The sequence below is a fragment of the Oreochromis niloticus genome, linkage group LG18 (assembly GCF_001858045.2).
Source record: "Oreochromis niloticus isolate F11D_XX linkage group LG18, O_niloticus_UMD_NMBU, whole genome shotgun sequence".
NCBI lineage: Eukaryota > Metazoa > Chordata > Actinopteri > Cichliformes > Cichlidae > Oreochromis > Oreochromis niloticus.
In genome coordinates, this window is record NC_031982.2 from 15,889,733 (window position 1) to 15,905,225 (window position 15,493).

Here is a 15,493-nt window from a genome sequence, read left to right on the forward strand (position 1 = left end):
TGCTAATGATCTCACTGAGGGGGTTCAGGCCTATGCAGAACAGCAGTGGGGACAGAGCATCTCCTTGGTAGATCCCGCACTTGATGGTGACTTGTGCTATGGGCTTGGAGTTGGCCTCTAGTGTTGTGTGCCACATTCCCATTGAGTTCCTGATGAAGGCTCTTAGGGTCCTGTTGATCTTGTACAATTCTAGGCATTCCAGTATCCAGCTGTGGGGCATTGAGTCATAGGCCTTCTTGTAATCAATCCAGGCTGTGCACAGGTTGGTCAGTCTGGTCTTGCAGTCTCGGCTGACTGTTCTGTCTACCAGTAGCTGGTGTTTTGCGCCTCTGGTATTCTTGCCAATCCCTTTCTGTGCCCCGCTCATGTATTGACCCATGTGCCTGTTCATCTTAGCCGATATGATGCCTGACAGGAGCTTCCATGTAGTACTGAGGCAGGTTATTGGTCGGTAGTTGGATGGGACCGGTCCCTTCTTGGGGTCCTTGGGGATCAGGACCGTCCGACCTTCGGTTAGCCATTCCGGGTGTCTCTCGTTAACTAGCAGCTGGTTCATTTGTGCTGCCAGACGCTCGTGGAGTGCAGTCAGCTTCTTCAGCCAGTAGGCGTGAACCGTGAACCATGTTCCATATATATATATATATATATATATATATATATATATATATATATATATATATATATATATATATATATATATAGATGTGACCCTCTTGGCTCCTCCTGCATCAGGTGAGACAATGATGCAGTTTTTCCACTCAGGGATGTTCTCTTTAATCCATTTCAGAACAGCTGGCTCTGCATACAAGTTATCAACAGGTATATCAAAGAATCCCTGGATCTGTGAAGCATGCAAGTCCATTGTGGTTATATGGTTATAGCAGCTGGATAGCGTAGTGGTTAAACTACACGCCTTTGGAGCAGAAGATCGCAAGTTCGATTCCTGCCTGGGGCGTCTGTATCCAGTAAGGGTCCTAAGGCTAGACCCCCTATGCTAAAGTGAGCCTACCGCAGACATGAGCGAGACAGATAAATATGAAGGCATGCCGGCTCGGACGTCGCCCGGATCAACAAGGTCCGCGTCAGGTGTTGAGGAACCAGGGCACCCTGACGACAAGTGGGCTACTGGAACAAGAAGGCATCGGTGGGCAAGAGACGAAAACAGGGCGTTGTTGGAATGCTACTACGCAAGTAACCCTGGCGGAAGGGGTTACATGAATAGGATGAGGGACCTATGGATTCTTCGATACCCAACATCCACAATGACGGCGAAACAACTAGTAGCTCAGTGTTCCAACATTCGAAAGAAGGGACTGCTCTCACAGCTAGAGATTGACGAGGTACAACATAAATGCTACGGCAAGGAGGAGTCAGGACGCCAGGTCAGGGGGGAGATATCATCACCCCCACCCGAGATTGGGTACATAGCCCCAAGTGCGATAGGAGAAGGATCGTTGAGTGCGAGAGGAACTGACCTGAAAGATAGGATCATGGCCAAGCTTGAAACCTGGACCCCCCCTAGCCGGTTACCAAGATTACGTGAAGTACCCTCAGAAGGTCTGCTAGATGATGTTAATGCAGCACTACGGGTGATACCTACAACCACGATTACCGACACTAACAAGCTGATCTACACTACGGCAGCAGTGATCAGTGAGATGCTTGGCTACAAGTTGAACAGCCACAAGGGGCAGTACCCTCCATGGAGAAGGAGGCTAGAGGGCAAGATCAAAGTAGCACGAAGGGAGGTTAGCCAACTAACGGAGTTGCAGAAAGGCGCGACAAAGAAGGTGCATAAGAAATACAGCAAGCTGTCCATACCTGAGGCCTTGGAAACTGCCAAGCAAAGACTCACAGCCTTGGCCAGCCGCTTGAGGAGGTACACCAGAGAGATAGAAGGCAGGAGAATAAACCAGCTGTTCTCCACAGAACCAGCAAAGGTGTACTCTCAGTGGCAAGGGAACAATAACAGAACAGAACAGCACCACCAAGGCTGGAGACGGAGCAATACTGGAAGAGCATATGGGAGAAGGACGCAACCCATAACGGCAATGCTCAGTGGCTAGTGGATCTGAGGGCAGACCATAGCGACCTCCCTGAACAGGGTCCAGTAACCATCACAGTGGCAGACATCCAAGAAAGGGTCTCCAGTATGAAGAGTTGGACAGCACCAGGGCCCGACATGGTTCACGCCTACTGGCTGAAGAAGCTGACTGCACTCCACGAGCGTCTGGCAGCACAAATGAACCAGCTGCTAGTTAACGAGAGACACCCGGAATGGCTAACCGAAGGTCGGACGGTCCTGATCCCCAAGGACCCAAGAAGGGACCGGTCCCATCCAACTACCGACCAATAACCTGCCTCAGTACTACATGGAAGCTCCTGTCAGGCATCATATCGGCTAAGATGAACAGGCACATGGGTCAATACATGAGCGGGGCACAGAAAGGGATTGGCAAGAATACCAGAGGCGCAAAACACCAGCTACTGGTAGACAGAACAGTCAGCCGAGACTGCAAGACCAGACTGACCAACCTGTGCACAGCCTGGATTGATTACAAGAAGGCCTATGACTCAATGCCCCACAGCTGGATACTGGAATGCCTAGAATTGTACAAGATCAACAGGACCCTAAGGGCCTTAATCAGGAACTCAATGGGAATGTGGCACACAACACTAGAGGCCAACTCCAAGCCCATAGCACAAGTCACCATCAAGTGCGGGATCTACCAAGGAGATGCTCTGTCCCCACTGCTGTTCTGCATAGGCCTGAACCCCCTCAGTGAGATCATTAACAAGACTGGCTACGGATACCGACTACGGAACGGAGCGGTTGTCAGCCACCTCCTGTACATGGATGACATCAAGCTGTATGCCAAGAGTGAACGAGACATCGATTCACTGATACACACTACCAGGCTATACAGCAATGACATTGGAATGTCATTCGGGCTGGAGAAGTGTAGTCGGATGGTAACAAAGAGAGGGAAGGTAGTCAGAACTGAGGGGATTGAACTACCAGAAGGCAACATTGCAGACATAGAGGACAGTTACAAGTACCTGGGGATCCCACAGGCGAATGGGAACGATGAAGAGGCCGCTAGGAAAGCTGCAACCACCAAGTACCTGCAGAGGGTCAGGCAAGTCCTGAGGAGTCAGCTGAACGGTAAGAACAAGATCCGGGCCATCAACACCTACGCCCTGCCCGTGATCAGGTACCCTGCTGGGGTAATAGGCTGGCCAAAGGAGGAGATAGAAGCCACTGACATCAAGACAAGAAAGCTCCTTACCATGCATGGAGGGTTTCACCCCAAGTCCAGCACCCTGAGGTTGTACGCTAAGCGGAAGGAAGGGGCCCGGGGACTGGTGAGTGTCAGCACCACAGTCCAGGATGAGACAAGAAACATCCACGAATACATCACGAAGATGGCCCCAACTGACAGCGTGCTCAGTGAATACCTCAGGCAGCAGAAACCCAAGAAAGAGGAGGAAGGCGAGGAACCATCATGGAAGGACAGGCCCCTGCACGGTATGTACCACCGGCAGATAGAGGAGGTGGCTGATATCCAGAAATCCTACCAGTGGCTGGACAAAGCTGGACTGAAAGACAGCACAGAGGCACTAATCATGGCAGCACAAGAACAAGCTCTGAGTACAAGATCCATAGAGGCTGGGGTCTATCACACCAGGCAAGACCCCAGGTGCAGGCTGTGTAAAGATGCCCCAGAGACAATCCAGCACATAACAGCAGGGTGCAAAATGCTAGCAGGCAAGGCATACATGGAGCGCCATAACCAAGTGGCCGGCGTAGTGTACAGGAACATCTGTGCCGAGTATAACCTGGAAGTCCCGAGGTCAAAATGGGAGATGCCCCCAAGGGTGGTGGAGAATGACCGAGCTAAGATCCTGTGGGACTTCCAGATGCAGACGGACAAAATGGTGGTGGCTAACCAACCGGACATAGTGGTGGTAGACAAACAGAAGAAGACGGCTGTAGTGATCGATGTAGCAGCTCCGAATGACAGCAATATCAGGAAGAAGGAACACGAGAAGCTGGAGAAATACCAAGGGCTCAGAGAAGAGCTCGAGAGGATGTGGAGGGTGAAGGTGACGGTGGTCCCCGTGGTAATCGGAGCACTAGGTGCGGTGACTCCCAAGCTAGGCGAGTGGCTCCAGCAGATCCCGGGAACAACATCGGAGATCTCTGTCCAGAAGAGCGCAGTCCTGGGAACAGCTAAGATACTGCGCAGGACCCTCAAGCTCCCAGGCCTCTGGTAGAGGACCCGAGCTTGAAGGATAAACCGCCCGCAGGGGCGCGCTGGGTGTTTTTGTTTTTATTTATTTATATTTATATATATATATATATATATATATATATATATATATATATATATATATATATATATATATATATATATATATATATATATATATATATATATATATATATATATATATATATATATACATACATACATACATACATACACATACATACACCCCTTTCTCTTGGCTCCTTTTTTTTTTTTTTTTTTTTTTTTAAAAATCATCTCCATTCCTTCCTTATGCTTCCACTCTTACACTTTCTTCACATTCGCTACAGAAAATCCTGTGATGTTTCACTTTCTGACTGACGTGCTATACAGTTAATACTTTGCCCTGGGCAGTGTCTCAACTTACATCTTAGATATTCCTGTAGGATGCACCACAGCCAAAGACAGGGCTTAAAAGTGTGTGTGTGTGAGAGAGAGGTACCCTTTATCTCCCTACCTGACTTAATGCAGAAGATGAATCCAAGCAGAATTTTAAAAAGTATTAATTTAGCCCGTCTGCTCTCTCCTCCTTCTTGATAACAAGCTCTTAATCCTATTAATGTTTTTTTGTCAGTTTAAAAAAAAAAAAAAAGAAAAAAAGACTAGTGGTTTAAGTTGTCACAGATTGTTTACTCCACCCCCAACAATGTGCATAATCTAAAAAATAAACCAACATTTATGGCATAAATATAAATAAACATGGGTTGTAGTTGCAGTTCACAATCACACGGACTCAGATTTATTATAAACATACACGTGCACAAAGGCCTCTGCACAAACAGCCTCGTCATCAGCATGACTTGTTCACACAGGGTTATAGGAGCTGGTGTAACAGACAGGAATTTACCTTCAGGATTCATCACAAGAGGCAGCCTACAACAAGACTGAAAGAGAGCCAAAGTAGCAAATGGTAAAGTGCGAGCAGGCAGCACTGAGCTTCAGGCTCCACGAGTGGAGAGAGCTAAATTATAATTTCAAACATTACTTTCTTTTTTGTTGCCTTCCTCTTCTCAGTTTTTCTCAAGCACAGTCCCTCCTTCCCTCTTCTACATCTTACCTCTACGGCCTCAAGTTGGATTCATTGCTGTGCGTCAGCATATTATGTGTTGCGAGGATTACTTGTGAGGCAGGAGGAATTGATGCAACTCTCATATGCTAAACGGGGCAGTCATTTGCAGGCAATGCCAATCACTCAGGACTGTGAGTGTACCAGCTTGTGTTTGCCTCTTTGGCTTCTTTGTTTATAGGTCTGACGTGCTTTAGGCAGAAGGCCTTTTTGTTTTTAATTAGTCTGCTCAGAAAATATCAGAAATGTTTTGCATGTTGTCACTCAAAGCTGAGGTGACAGATATGCTGGTTTCACTCATACGCATAATAAGCTGCTTTCCATTAAGAAAGCCGTGTGAGAGTTTGAATATGTATAGGTTTCAGAGTTTTGCGGTGTGTTACGGTATTGCAATCAGTGCTAGACTTTCAAAGATAAATGCTCAAATGATAAAGAGTTTTATCATTTAATTAAATTCAGTCACCATTTAAGTCTTCAGCTTTAGTAGGTAGAGTTATGTAAAAGCAGCAGCATCCAGGGTTCAAAAATAAAGCTAATAGGGAACTAGCTCAGAGGGTTATGTGAGGTTGGCTCTGAAAGCGAAAGAGAAGTCTTTCACAATAAAATGCTCACCTTTACGGCACAAAGATGTTTACAGCCTAGTATAGGAAAAATTAACTTTGGGTCTCTGTGGCTCATTTCCAGTCTATCTGACAACTTTCTCAACCTTTTAAACTCTAATAAGATTTAAAGTGCTGCTTGATGTGAAAGGTGGGTTCAGTCATGCTCAGTGTGTAGTTTCAAAACAGTAGTCTATAAACTGGTGGAAGACAGAGTGGTTGTGTCCATCTTTTATATGCAGGTTGTCTCTGAAATTCACCAGCTGGTGTCTCCATTGTTTTTCCAACAGACTGAATAAGTCTCCAAAGACATGCCAGCAGCTCTGTGAGGCTCCACTGAAGCACGGTGGTGCTTTAATTGGGACACAGCCTTGGTCAACCGTCTGCTCGGTGTTTCCTGAAACGTTTAAGTACGTTTGGCTTCACACCGAAAAACAGACCCAGCTTCGGCAGAAACCTAAACTAACTAACAGACCAAAGAGCCGCGTTAAATGGCGATAACACTAACGTCACGTAACTTTTTAAGGCTTTTCATTATGCTAATGTAACCAATACGTCTACTCACCAAAGAATGAGTGAAGCAATATGGATAACAGCAGAGGACAATTTATTTAGGGTCTGATGGCAATTTACCATCGGTGTCCAGCACTTTAAAGTTTTGATGGACTGGAGCACATCCGTCCTTAACATACACTCTTAAACATCAGCTTGATACTAATACATCAAAGGAAACTTAACCGACTCTAAGTGCAAATGTTTCAACCTGAACAACTTAGAACTTCCCTGGGATACAATACAAACAAAGACAAGAGGAAGTAAAAATATATTTTTATCAATGGCCACTTCTAACCAGGTGGCAAGTGAATATATTGTGTAAAGAGACTTTTTCCTCAGTCCTGGGGTTGTAACACCACAACCTCCTCAGTCTGTAATCAGAGTGTCTATTTGACAATAACCAAAATGTCTTTGGGTAGTCTTTGTGAATGCAACAAGAAAATAAAACAATGGTGTTAGCTGGCCAGCAAAATAAAGAGTGTATGGCATTGAGTGCGGGCGTGTGTGCGAGTACTTCGGTCCAAATAATCGAGGTCCGGATGGATGGATGGATGAATGAATGAATGGCAGCCGCCGATCCTTTAATGGCACCAGCGCAGCAGCACAGCAGTAAGGCAGCACAGCAGCGAGGCGTCTGGCAGGAGAACGAACAATAGTCTTTTTTTAAGGCTACTGCAGAAGGAGATATTCCCCGCTAGCTCACCCAAGCTTGCTCTCTGGCACAGCTACAAGCCATGTGAGCTCATAGCCCCTCCCGCTAGGATGTACTATCACAGTCGACTGTCATAAAGCAGCCGCAAACCAATAGCAATAAAAAAAACAAACAAACAAACAAACAAAAAAAACCTCAAAATCATTAAAGAACATTTTATAACTGAACACCCAATATAGATATATACATATCCGGTTGTTCGGGCCTAAAGTAGTCTGCGTTTAATATGGCTTTTGTGTTGTTAACATGTTTAATGCTTTGTATTTTCCTTCTATTTAATCTCAAAAAGCTCCTAAAAACAGTCAGTGATCACCGTTGACCTCCCTCGGCTTTTATTACCGCTAATCATTTATTTAAGCTCAGTTTTTAAAACCTTACGATGTAACTACAGCACAGCCCATGCAGCAGTATATGAATAACTAACCTCGTATTGTGGATGGATTATCTCAGTTGTTCTCCTGGCTGAAGTTTGGTCCGTTTACAGCATCCTGCCATGCGATTACATTTGTTCCTGACCACTGAGAACACTCACGTTAACTTTTATCGAGTGGAAAAAAAGTTAGCTTGTTTATATTATGCTAACATAGCTGTGTCGCTAGCGGTCACGTAGCACATCATTATATACACCAGCTAGCCAAACTTCAGTAACCCTACAAACGTCACTGCTGTTTAGTTTTCTGTCTTCATTTATGTTGGAAGTGATAGCAGAGCTGTACGTTTGAATTTGTTTCTAAACCCCTGCAGTCAGGACATGCTATATTGTATTTAGATGGAAGCTAGCGAGCTAACTTCCTGCTAACTTCTAACTCCGTTAAATGTCATAAATTCCGTTTTCATGGATGCCTGGATGTTAAACTCAATTGTTACACCTGGTAGAGAAGAACGCTGATCATTTTATTAAAGATGAAAGACTTTAGACAGTGTTTTAACTCTCAGTAATGCCACAGTGATCATTTGATATATGGACCTGCAGCAGAGTTTAGGCCCAGACACGGCTAGTAACGTCAGACTGAACAACCGGATATACTGAATATCACACAATATCAGATAACCGAATTAACACTGGGTTACACTAACACTTGTTCCGCTGTATATTTGAAGAGAGATACAAGCCCAGTGCTTACTTTGAAGATTTCTGGACCGCTTCACTTCGACCGTCCACGACTTTTCTTCCATCTTTGACTCGCAGTTAATCATGGTATATGGCTGGCCATATCAAATCTGCTGCTGCGCAGCTGTGAGCGCGCGCTAGGGGCTTTTATCCGTGTGCCGTGCGTTCTTTGTGACGTCGCTGACAGATCAAAGGAATTAGCTTTTGCTTTGATCCGTCAGCCACATGACAGGCAGCCAAAACCCATAAATAGAGGCTCTCACACAGAAACGTTACTGCTCATCTGTTTGCAAATGTTCAACAGTCGGCGTTCTCCAAAACAAGAAAATTCTCCCGCTGTTCTCTCAAACCCGGAAAATCAAATGTCTGATACAACCATGTCAACACGCAGCGAAAATGAAAATTCGATTGTGGTCACACCAGAACAGATTATGCCACCTATCACAAGGTGCTTCGAAAGGCTCTCTGGAGGTCAGTGGAGGTTGATAGAAAATGGCACATACGACTCGGGCGTCCTAGCGGTGCTTGCTGATATGATTTGCGAAATCATTCAGATCGCCTCTAGCAGCATCCTCAAAAATGCCCTTCCTGATATTCAGGATCGCATGACGAAGGAAGATCCAGAGCCTTTAGATGCGGGGAAAATAAGCCCGTCCCTCGGAGACTCGATCTCAGCCGCCATCGCCAGCGCTCTTAATGTCCCGATACAGCAACATGAGAGCGCTGACGAGCTGACACTGATGGTTGAGGAAGAGATCTCCGAAAAGGTCAGCTCAACAGTTGAACTCATTACAAAAAGCCCCGATCTCCCGCAAGACCCCGCCGTTTATGTTAGCGGGAAATGTAGTAATATTAAAAAGCTGCACCGCATGGTTTGTCACGCTGCCTCGTGCCTTAAAAGGTCTGTAGCGCGTAAGCTGCGCTGCCGGTGTGTATCAAGCGGGTCTGATTCCGTGACAGAAAGTACAGATTCAAAGATAGTGCAATCAGCAATCACAGAGATTTCTGCGATTCTGTCATCAAGCAGCTCAGATGGAGAGATGACAGAAAAAGAAGAAATTGAGCTCCCAGACGAATCAGCCCTAACAGAACAAGACAAAATAAAACCAGTTGCAGAGAGCCAAAGTATCCGAGCTCCAATGCCAGTAGAAGTGGTTGCAGCTGACATTGTAAATGAGATACTTGGGAACATGGATTCAAGCAGTGAAGAGCTCTGTGAGAGGTGTAGCTTACCCAAACCTGCCTTTAATGCAGGATTAATTATCAACAAGGTGAGAGACCTCTTCTCCAGATGTTTGCCATCCACCTCACACTCAGGGCTCAAAGCACGCAAACACCGCTTTTCCATGTTTGCAAAAAAACAGTTTGAAAAAATGAAAAAAGAGCTGAGACAAGTAATAAAGGCAAACAGGAAATTTTTTGTTTGTCTAAAAAACATTTTCAAGTTCCACAAGTATGAAACAGTGTCATCTGATGAAAGTAGCCTCTCAGGGTCAGTCCCAGAAACTCGTCCCCAGAGTAAAGAGGCTCATCGAGCCCCTTCCCAAAACACGCTGCTTCGTTACATGCGTTCTTCTCCAGCCGACTTTGACGCCATTAGGTCAGACGTTAACCAGTTGTTTGACAAATTAACAAAGAAAGAAGAACTCTTCATCATCCATAAAACATTGGACAACTTTAGAAATAGTGGGGCAACCAGAGATTTTACTGTGGAGTTGACGGGAAAAGTATTTGATCTACTTATGACGGATCGACTGTATCAAATCCCCGAACCTCTAATGGGTAGATCCCTCTCAGATACAGTCATCTCCAGGACTCCACAAATAGCACCTGGCTCAAAGCGTCCCTTTTCTGCTGAAGTCCTCTACGTCCTCGTAGAAGACGCAGTAGAAAAGTTTTTACAAAAGCTTTTGCTCTGGGTGGAGAACGAAGACCAAGATCAAATGATTGAGGACAAGGTTTCTGTGGTGGTGGAAGACATTCAGAACTTTATTAAAAGAACAAGGACCCCAACAAAGGAAACAAGCACAGATTCAGATGGCAGTGGAAGAGAATCTGTTCCATCACCTGTAACACGAAAATCTGGGAGCATTTCCCCAGAAAAATCCTCTCTGTCACCTGATCAGTCACCTGTAACACCGAGACCTGGGAGCATTTCCCCAGAAAAATCCTCTCTGTCACCTGTAACACCGAGACCTGGGAGCATTTCCCCAGAAAAATCCTCTCTGTCACCTGTAACACCGAGACCTGGGAGCATTTCCCCAGAAAAATCCTCTCAGTCACCTGTAACACCGAGACCTGGGAGCATTTCCCCAGAAAAATCCTCTCAGTCACCTGTAACACCGAGACCTGGGAGCATTTCCCCAGAAAAATCCTCTCAGTCACCTGTAACACCGAGACCTGGGAGCATTTCCCCAGAAAAATCCTCTCAGTCACCTGTAACACCGAGAACTGGGAGCATTTCCCCAGAAAAATCCTCTCTGTCACCTGATCAGTCACCTGTAACACCGAGACCTTGGAGCATTTCCCCAGAAAAATCCTCTCAGTCACCTGTAACACCGAGACCTGGGAGCATTTCCCCAGAAAACTCCTCTCAGTCACCTGTAACACCGAGAACTGGGAGCATTTCCCCAGAAAAATCCTCTCTGTCACCTGTAACACCGAGAACTGGGAGCATTTCCCCAGAAAAATCCTCTCTGTCACCTGATCAGTCACCTGTAACACCGAGACCTTGGAGCATTTCCCCAGAAAAATCCTCTCTGTCACCTGATCAGTCACCTGGAACACCGAGACCTTGGAGCATTTCCCCAGAAAACTCCTCTCAGTCACCTGTAACACCGAGACCTGGGAGCATTTCCCCAGAAAAATCCTCTCAGTCACCTGTAACACCGAGACCTGGGAGCATTTCCCCAGAAAAATCCTCTCAGTCACCTGTAACACCGAGACCTGGGAGCATTTCCCCAGAAAAATCCTCTCAGTCACCTGTAACACCGAGACCTGGGAGCATTTCCCCAGAAAAATCCTCTCAGTCACCTGTAACACCGAGACCTGGGAGCATTTCCCCAGAAAAATCCTCTCAGTCACCTGTAACACCGAGACCTGGGAGCATTTCCCCAGAAAAATCCTCTCAGTCACCTGTAACACCGAGACCTGAGAGCATTTCCCCAGAAAAATCCTCTCAGTCACCTGTAACACCGAGACCTGGGAGCATTTCCCCAGAAAAATCCTCTCAGTCACCTGTAACACCGAGACCTGGGAGCATTTCCCCAGAAAAATCCTCTCAGTCACCTGTAACACCGAGACCTGGGAGCATTTCCCCAGAAAAATCCTCTCAGTCACCTGTAACACCGAGACCTGGGAGCATTTCCCCAGAAAAATCCTCTCAGTCACCTGTAACACCGAGACCTGGGAGCATTTCCCCAGAAAAATCCTCTCAGTCACCTGTAACACCGAGACCTGGGAGCATTTCCCCAGAAAAATCCTCTCAGTCACCTGTAACACCGAGACCTGGGAGCATTTCCCCAGAAAAATCCTCTCTGTCACCTGATCAGTCACCTGTAAAACCGAGACCTGGGAGCATTTCCCCAGAAAAATCCTCTCTGTCACCTGTAACACCGAGACCTGGGAGCATTTCCCCAGAAAAATCCTCTCTGTCACCTGATCAGTCACCTGTAAAACCGAGACCTGAGAGCATTTCCCCAGAAAAATCCTCTCTGTCACCTGTAACAGCGAGACCTGGGAGCATTTCTCCCCAAAAATGCTCTGCTAGCATTTCACGCTCTCTCAAAGATTCCTCTGCCATGTCAGAGATGCGTTCTGTGTCAGTGTCATCTTCTGATGCTGAGAAAATTTCCGATGACCTCGCTTTTTTCCTCATGATGAGAGTCATCAAAAAATCTAAATCTAAGACCAAAGAGTCTGTGTCTCTCTCAGAAGAACTAGACATGGTCATCGACCGTCTGAGAGATCTGATACAGCCTGAACTAAGCAGCACAGAGTCTGCCACAAGTCTGACAAATAACAAGAAAAAGTTCATCAAGAAACTAGCCAAATGCCTCATCAAGGAGTTTGGCTCCCCAGACAATGTCTTAAAGGCTGCGATAGCAAATGATTCGTCTTTTGATGAGGCTCTGATAAAGCATCTAAAAATCCGCCTCGGAGTCATCCCCAGTCCTCCCAAAAAGCCCAAAAGTTTCAGGTTTTTTTCAGCAGTGGGAAAAGTTCTGCGAAAACCCTTTAGGTGGTTCACTAAAGCCAGAGATGATTAAAATGACCATTCTGGCTTTTCCCCACTGCCCTGCTTCTTTTAAAATCTTGAAGCAGAATGTTAGCAACAAATCCAAATTTTAACAACTGTAGTTCGCGCCATGTCGTCTCCTTTTTGATTTCCATCCCCCCCCAACCGGTCGCAGCGGATGGCCGCCCCTTCCTGAGCCTGGTTCCGTTGGAAGTTTCTTCCTGTTAAAGGGAGTTTTTCTTCCCCACAGTCGCCTAGTGCTTGCTCAGAGGGGGATCATTTGATTGTTGGGGTTCTCTGTAGTACTGTAGGGTTTTGACCTTACAGTACAAACAGGGAGGAGACTTTGTGATTTGGCGCTTGATTTTTAAAATATCTAATTCGGCATGAAATAAAAAAATCTAAATTAAAAATACATTCCAACTTTGTTTGTGTTTTTCTTCTGTTGTCAAATATGTAGAAAGTGTTGCACATGTGATTTTAGTCATTTTGCATCAATATGTAGCCAACATGTGTCTGTTTGTGATCATGCTGCATCTATTTTTGTCTGATTTGTGTCTTAGTTTAGTCAATTTACATCTATTTTGTGGCCCAAATGTGTGGATCCTGTTTGACATTGCTATGCTTTGTCTTAATGCTTCACTTTGGTTGTTGATGTTTGTGCTCATTTTGATTCTAGATGTAGACCTGCCTTCTGAAAATTAGCACCTAGCCCATATGGAACATTTTTTTTTAGTCCAGGGGTTAACACATTTTTTTATTTCAAAAAAGGAAATACCTCTGTTACTTTACTACTGACCAAATAAATGATGATGATGACATATACAGACAATGATGTAAGCTCTATGTGCAGGCAAGTACTGTTTAACACAAATTCAGCTTTTGTTCACTTGCAGTTTAAGTGATTTTGTTTATTTATGTTTGTTGCATACTGTTATATACTGCCCCCTTGTGGTCAGGATACCTAATGGGGGTAGTGCCAGTCAGATGTTTGTAGCTGTGGGTGTTTGGACTTTTAAAGCACTTTTAAGAAAGTTAATGTTCACTTTTAGAGAACGACTGGATGGCTCTAGTAACAGTGTAATTTTAGCACCCACAGATCCGACAGTGAGTGGTTCCTATTACTCATGCAGTCTGGGGAAGCACCGGTTGAAGTGTTTGTGTATTTATTGATTTCTTTTAAGTCACCGTGTATTTTATGTATATTATGGTTTATAAGTTTATAAGTCCTGTCAGTCCAAACACTCCTTGGAGATTTTTGTCCATACCGACATGATAACACCACACAGACCTGCACATCCACAATGTGAATCTGCTCCACCACACCCAAAGGTGCTCTATTGGATTGGGATCTTTTGACTCTGGAGGACATCTGAGTACAGTGAACTCATTGCCATGTTCAAGAAACCAGCTTCAGATGTTTTGTGCTGATTTTAATGGGCCCAAGGTGTGCAAAGAAAATATACCCCACACCACAAGCACCAGTCTGAACCAATAATAAAAGGCAGAAAGGGTCTGTGCTTTCATGTTGTTTATACCAAATTCAGACCCTACCACCCAACACAACCACTGTAGCAACAATTCAGACTCATCAGACCAACCGACGGTTGCAAGGTTCAATTAAATCAAATTTTTCCTCATTCTGATGCTCAGTTTGAACTTTCAACCATGTCTACATGCCTAAAGGGATTGAACTGTTGTCATGTGATTGGTTGATTAGATATTTACATTTAACAAGCAAAGGATTAGATGGTGTGGAGGTTAACATTGTCACTTCACAACAAGAAGGTTGCAAGTTTGAATCCAGTCTGTGGATACTTTGGCTTCTTCCCACAGCTCAAATGCATGAAGGTTAATTGGTGATTCTATATTGGCCTTAGGTGTGTAAGTGAGAGAGATCGGTTGTATCTCTTTATTAACCATGTGATGCCCTTTGACTGCTGGGATAGGCTCCATGAATTGCAAAAGCAAATTTAAACTGATTAGGTATACCTAATGAAGTGGCTGCTGAGTATATATTTTTGAATGATTTGAATTACAGATGATGCTGTGCAAGACACGGATGTGTGTTCTAAATTACAATTTCAGTTTCATGGCACTCTATTAAATAGTGGTGGTCATATTGTTTTCCAAACCACAAATGCCGTTGCATCATTTCAATGGCACCGGGCCCAATGACATATCACATAAAATGTAAGGACACTGACTTATTACTTCCAAGATAACACCGTCTTTCAGGTTCTAGGAGTTTAAACAGCATATTAATAATTTTGACTGATGATTAAAAAAGAATTAAAAGAGAATCTGTCCGTATATTTAAGTCTTTTCAGCCCAATGTGTGTTATTAATGTTTATTTTAAACCACTGGGAGCTGTGTGCTGTTTATGCAACGCACTCAGGTGAAATATTTTTTGCAATAGCACTGGAGAATATTCTGTCATATAGAAGTCAAGCAGTTCATGCAGTTTGTATAACATAATATAAAATTTACTTTATAACCTTTAAACTTTGCTGTTTGAACCAAACTTTCCAAGTTTACTTTTACTTTTCAAACCAAAATGCGTGAACAGTTCATATGAGACAGGTGTGCTGAAAACCATGCCAATAAGGTCAGGCTGGTTCAATGATAATCATTTTAGAGTACTTATCAAACACCATTACACACACCATATATCCCTTTATATGATCTGTGAATGGACTTCACTGAGAAGGATGTACACTTTGTCCTTGGTTTAATGGCACCGTAGTTTGATAGAATTGCAGCTGCCGGCATCGTAACGTGTCTGATGTATCATATTCTCTCCTCTCGCTCTCTGCACAGTGGGACAGCGGTTTCTGTGCTTAAAGTCATCACCGTGACTTCACTGGGGGTTCATTGAAAAGAGATGACCCATGGACCT

At 44.7% G+C, this 15,493-nt stretch overlaps 1 protein-coding gene across 1 annotated transcript; it reads left to right on the forward strand.

Annotated features, from left to right (window-relative positions):
* The first annotated feature begins 8,370 nt into the window (after positions 1 to 8,370).
* LOC109195354 (caskin-2-like) lies at positions 8,371 to 13,030 on the forward strand. Its single transcript, XM_019347343.2, has one exon. It carries the CDS (start codon positions 8,650 to 8,652, stop codon positions 12,622 to 12,624), a length of 3,975 nt encoding a protein of 1,324 aa, XP_019202888.1. The 5' UTR covers positions 8,371 to 8,649; the 3' UTR covers positions 12,625 to 13,030.
* The last annotated feature ends 2,463 nt before the right edge of the window (positions 13,031 to 15,493 follow it).